The 5,989-nt window shown below is 34.5% G+C and overlaps 1 protein-coding gene across 1 annotated transcript; it reads left to right on the plus strand.

The window, feature by feature from the left end:
- The first annotated feature begins 430 nt into the window (after nt 1-430).
- On the plus strand, nt 431-2,375 carry LOC145090392 (putative indole-3-pyruvate monooxygenase YUCCA3). The gene is made up of 3 exons (XM_079028627.1): nt 431-1,308; nt 1,408-1,779; nt 1,855-2,375. The coding sequence occupies exons 1-3, from the start codon at nt 613-615 to the stop codon at nt 2,077-2,079; spliced, it is 1,293 nt and encodes a 430-aa protein (XP_078884753.1). The 5' UTR covers nt 431-612; the 3' UTR covers nt 2,080-2,375.
- The last annotated feature ends 3,614 nt before the right edge of the window (nt 2,376-5,989 follow it).

The raw sequence follows: 5,989 nt of genomic DNA on the forward strand, positions 1-5,989 counted from the left end.
TATGGACCACATCTCAGCTCAAGAACTGTCTATTTTTCCTAAACTTTGGATATTTTCATGTCTTTTTCTTTAAGATTTATGATTATAATTTAACTACAACCATAATCCATAATCTATTATTTCAATTCCATTAATCATAATAATGTTTGCCTAACCTTAACAAACTAATATTTATAACTTGGATTAACTAGTCATCTTACTCAGGAAGTACATATATTTTTTTTCTATTAGTCTACCTACTCAAACAAATTGCTGTGCCATTTTAGGATATTGATTTCCTAAATCACAAGATATACTTATGCGACATTCATAAAGGATGTGTGGTACGGAAACCAAAAAAAAAAAAAAAAAAAAAAAAAAACTAGAGGATATAATAACGTATAACTTTTATTTATAAGATATTAGTGTACTGTTATGATTCACACACAAATCATTCAGAAAAGGACCTTCTTAAGGCTATCATTTTCCAATCCCAAACACATGCAGACTCTATTTATACCTCTGCATTTCCCTCTCACCCCCTCCACACATATCTTTTCACATACTTAATGTTGCACATTCTTCCTATTTAGAGGTTTTCTGTCGCACTCAATCTTTCTATACTCTCTTTTGATGCATTGTGCTTGTTATAACCATCCAGATCATTTGCCAACAATGGTTCATCATGCTCTTGAACATGAAGAGTTATTCTCCCGAAGATGCATACTGGTCAACGGACCAGTTATAGTCGGCGCTGGACCTTCTGGTCTTGCCGTTGGCGCAGGGCTTAAGCAACAAGGGGTTCCCTTTGTGATCCTTGATCGTGCCAACTGCATTGCGTCTCTTTGGCAAAACAAGACTTATGATCGTCTAAAACTCCATCTCCCAAAGCAATTTTGCCAACTACCTTACTACCCCTTCCCACCAAATTTCCCAGAATACCCTTCGAAATATCAGTTTATCAACTACCTTGAATCTTATGCCAAGAAGTTTGAGATTAACCCGAGGTTTAATGAGTCAGTACAGTTGGCCAAGTATGATGAGACTTGTGGGCTTTGGCGTGTTAAGACTGTGACCGGTGACTGTGAGATGGAGTATATCTGTAGGTGGCTTGTGGTGGCGACAGGGGAGAATGCTGAGAAAGTGGTGCCGGAGTTTCAAGGGTTGGATGAGTTTGATGGAACAGTTATGCATGCTTGTGATTATAGGTCCGGTGAGGTTTTTGAAGGAAAGCGAGTATTGGTGGTTGGATGTGGGAACTCCGGCATGGAGGTTTCTCTTGATCTCTGCCACCATAATGCTTTTCCATCCATGGTGGTTCGAAGCTCGGTGAGTTCTTCTATCTCATGTAAAACGAATCTAATTATTACGCGATGATTTTAATTAGTTTCTTTCTAATAAACTTGGTTGTTTTGTAATGATAATCAGGTTCATATACTGCCGAGGGAAATTGCTGGGAAGTCCACTTTCGAATTGGCAACTTCATTGATGAAGTGGCTGCCATTAAAGATGGTTGACAAGATACTTCTGATTCTTGCAAGTTATATTCTTGGGAACTTAAAAAAATATGGTATAAATCGGCCATCAGAAGGTCCATTAGAGCTCAAGAACATCAAAGGAAAAACCCCTGTTCTGGATATTGGTGCACTACGAAAGATCAAATCTGGAAAGATTAAAATAGTTCCAGGAATCAAGAAATTTTCACAGGGTCGTGTAGAGTTGGTCAATGGAGCAAATCTTGAGATAGATTCGGTGATTTTAGCAACTGGGTATCGCAGCAATGTTCCTTCATGGTTAAAGGTAACGACTTTTTTCAAGAATTCTTGATTGTGAAATACCATTTATACCCATGACCTAATGAGATGCGTTTCACAGGAAAATGACTTGTTTTCGAAAGAAGGGATGCCGATGACACCATTTCCAGAGGGGTGGAAAGGGAAAGCGGGTGTGTATGCAGTTGGCTTTACAGGACGAGGTCTGTTGGGTGCATCTCTTGATGCCATAAGAGTTGCACAAGACATTGGCAAGACTTGGAATCAAGAAACCAAGCACACCAATCATTATGTTACAGTGTCTTGTGAACCAAGATGCAACAAATAGAAAACATATAATAAAATTATTGTACTTTAAATTTTGTATTGTTTTTGCCTTCTTAAGTTTTGTAAGCTGACAGATAAAAAGATAGAAAAAAAAAGTACAAAAAAAAAGAGCCCTCTCCGGATTCAGTCTAGGCTACGACGTTGTGTACAAAACGGGAAGACGAGGCTTTTTTCTTTTTTTGTTTTTTTCCTATTTTATTTTATTTCACTTTTGGTAATATATGTTGTTACATAAATATTTACTCAATAACACTTGTTTTCTCCATGTTATAATAAGTACTGTTTTATTTTATGGTACTATTTTCTTTTATAAACTAGGCTTCTGCTTGTTTTAGAGGTTTTATTTATTATCAAAGAAAATGAAAACATGAATGCTAGTAATGTTTATTTTAATGAAAAAACAAATAAATGATAACCATGATACCGAAATAAAGAGAGGGAGAATGCTATAGTCGACTAAGAACATTGAAAGGATCACATATATGGTCCAGCATTTGTAGTTAATAGAAAATATGGGCTCTAGGTCCATACATGGGGCCACTGCTTTTACTCATGATCACTCTCGTGACTAAAATTTATAAGGGATCGAGTACTTCTCATATATATGTGATAATGTGAAGTAACTTTACATGGTGTTAGAAGAGGGATAGACATTTACAGACTTACAGTACAACACCCATACCCATGTGAGTGTTTTTTTGGTCAAAAGTTGGGCATTCTCAACTCTAAGAGTACGAATTTCTAAAATGATTTTGATGTGAAGTATTCTTGATACTTAATACATAACACTTATTAAAGAAGTTGTAGAAGTGATTCTTTAACTATTAAAACAGTGTTACTACATGAAAGGCGAGCATCAACCTCGTCTTTTTGCACTGGTATTGACATCGTGTTGTTCTTGATAATACTTCAACGGTCGTTAAAAGAATGGAAAAAAACTCGTTTGACTAATAAAAAGTCAAAGATAACTCTTTTCTTGAAATGGCCGGACTTAGCATGAAGAAAAAGAGCGGCGCATGTGATCCAGCAGACACAAGCACAAGGTAAATAACGTGCAAAATCTATCATTTATGTTACGGATATCCCCAAATACCAACAATAAACGATCCTTTGAAGTATTTATCTGAGTGTTTGCCCATAGGAAATATATACCATTGAAAATGGAAAAAGCAGATAGAGACAACCCATATGAGTACCCATACTGCATATTCAAAAACATGCAGAAATTGCCCATATACAATTGTTTTTGTGAGATTCTATTTGCATGTCAAAAAATCCAAATCTTTGTTCAACATATGCATAATAAGCATCTAGAGGCTATAGACTTTGCAGTGGTGTTCCAGCTTGTAACATAGGAAGAAGAGCACTTGCTTTTGTGTCTTTTTCTCAATGGAACTTATTAAGCTGACGTCATCTCCACAGCTTGTTTCAAGAAATAATAAAAACATGGGGTCTCTAGGCACCAGGTTCGCCCATTCCTACAAGGTGTGTTCAGTAGGGTTGTATGTTATGGCATTTGTCCTTTTATTGCAGTTCTTGCAGGTTAACAGCAGAGCAGTAAACTGGTTGATCATAACACCACACAAATATTAATTCCTTTTTATATCTACTTGAATATTGTTGACACAAATAAACATATAATACGGAAATCTTTCAACAAATTCTATGATACTGGTTTTTTACATGAGCATATCATTCACCTCCATATCATAAAAAATTAGTGGACTGATTTGTGTCATCGCAACCTAGCGATAAAGATGTAAGATTCGAGAATGAGTCTTCATGTTCAAGTCTGCATATCATCTTCCATAAAGGAACATTGTGATAATTTACTTCCATTTGGGCAACAATGATATGGTCAAGGATGCGACAGAACACAAGAATGTAGAATTTTTACTTGTCATTTTTAGACCATCTTCAACCCAATTTGGTTTTTAGATAAAAATATTATAAAATTAAGGCATATAGAGGTTATTTTCAAGCTATCATATTTTTATATTCTTTTTTCACACCAAAAAATAGAGTCCAATGTCACTACTAGAAAACATATGATTTAGCTACGAAAAAATAGGTACGGAAAATTTCCGTAGGTAATCACCGAGTACCGACGGAATACCTATGAAATAGCATGCTCTAATTTAATAATGGAATAACTACGAAATAGCAACGGAAGTAAATCTATAGGCACTCCGTCACTAATTAACTACGGAATAACTACGTTAACTACGGACTATCGACAAAGGAGATTAACTACATAATAGCTACGAAATACTGACACTACACGAAATGTCGCCATTAGCGGCGACGCAGGGCAATAGCGGCGACATGTAATTGATGCGTTACATGTCGCCGCTATTGCCCTGCGTCACCGCTAACGCTAACTAACAGCGATCCGCGTCAAATGAGCCTCATCTATACGATTTGTTTTCAATCGAAGGGTCGTAGAAGAACGCAAAAACGCGCTGACTTTTCCCTCCAAGGTGTCGCCGCTATTGCCATAATGTCGCCGCTAATACCTTGGCGTCGCAGCTAAAGCCCGTTACAAATAACCCCTCTTCAGCTTCCTTTTCTGTCTCGTTCTTTCTGTTCCTTTTCTCTCGTTTCTTTCTTTCTTATTCCTGTTTTCCTTCTCACTGTGACGACAAGGACCAAGGAAGAAACCGGCGACAATCCCTAGCCTCTCCTGCCGCCACAAGACTGCCACACCTTCCCCCTATCCTCTATTACCAGCGACCTGCACCCTTCATACCGGTGACCCTTCAGCTCAATTCTGAAATTGCCCACATTGAAGGTCGAATTCCTCCCTATTTTCTATTTTTTTTTTTTTGTGCTAATTAATTTGGATGATAAATTGTTAGTATTCTTCAATTTTGTTGAGTGATTATCTTTGTATTTTCAGATATGAAATGTTTATGCATTTTGTGGGATTGTATATGTTTTTTCAGATTTGTAGGAAGTGTTTATGCATCTTGTATATGTTTTCTGATTTATGTTTATACCATATTGGCTTAAAAATGAAATTTGGCATGAAATTGAAATTAGATATTGAAATTGGATGTATATATACATTTGTTTAATTTTGTATTTAGATGTATAGATTTGTATGAAATTGAGATTGGATGTATGCATTTGTTTGAAATTGGATGTATACATTTGTTTGAAATTGTATGCTTAATTGTATGAAATTGGAATATGCAAGTTATATTGTATTTCTAAAATGAAATGAAAATTGGAATTGAATGTAATGCATACATTTGGCATAATTTTATGAAATTGGAATATGCAAATTGGATGTATACATTTGGCTTAATTAGGTTACTAATAGCAACTTACTTCTAGTAATGTATTGTATATGGTTTCAAAGTGTTTAATTTTGCTAGTGACTTAATGTTGGTCATTACAACCTTAGCTTAATTAGGTTATTAATAGCAACGTACTTCTAGTAATTTTAATTTAATAATAGAATAAAATTAAATTAATTTTTAAAAAGTCAATAAAAAAATAATAAATTAATTGTATAATCAAATTCAATTAGTTTTTAAATCAAGCTATAACTTTTTTTTGCATTATTCGAGTCTTAAAACTTTTCTTGGTCGTTTTTTCGTATTTAAAACAAAAACAATTAAAAATCGTAACTAATACTAAAAATATTTATGAACACAATGATAATAACGAACAAATAAGAAAAAAATATACTTTTAAAACATCAATAAGGTGAAATAATCTACGTTTAATGTATAAATAATGAAAAATGATGAAAATTATGGGAAATATGTATATTTTGTATGTGTATGTATGTAATTATGTATGTATGTGTATGTGTATGTATGTGCTTATGTGTATATGTATGTACGTACTTATGTGTGTATATGTATGTGTATGTATGTGTTTATTTGTATGTGTATCTATGT

This window comes from Lactuca serriola, chromosome 2 (assembly GCF_051521515.1).
Source record: "Lactuca serriola cultivar US96UC23 chromosome 2, Lser_US96UC23_V15, whole genome shotgun sequence".
Taxonomy (NCBI): domain Eukaryota; kingdom Viridiplantae; phylum Streptophyta; class Magnoliopsida; order Asterales; family Asteraceae; genus Lactuca; species Lactuca serriola.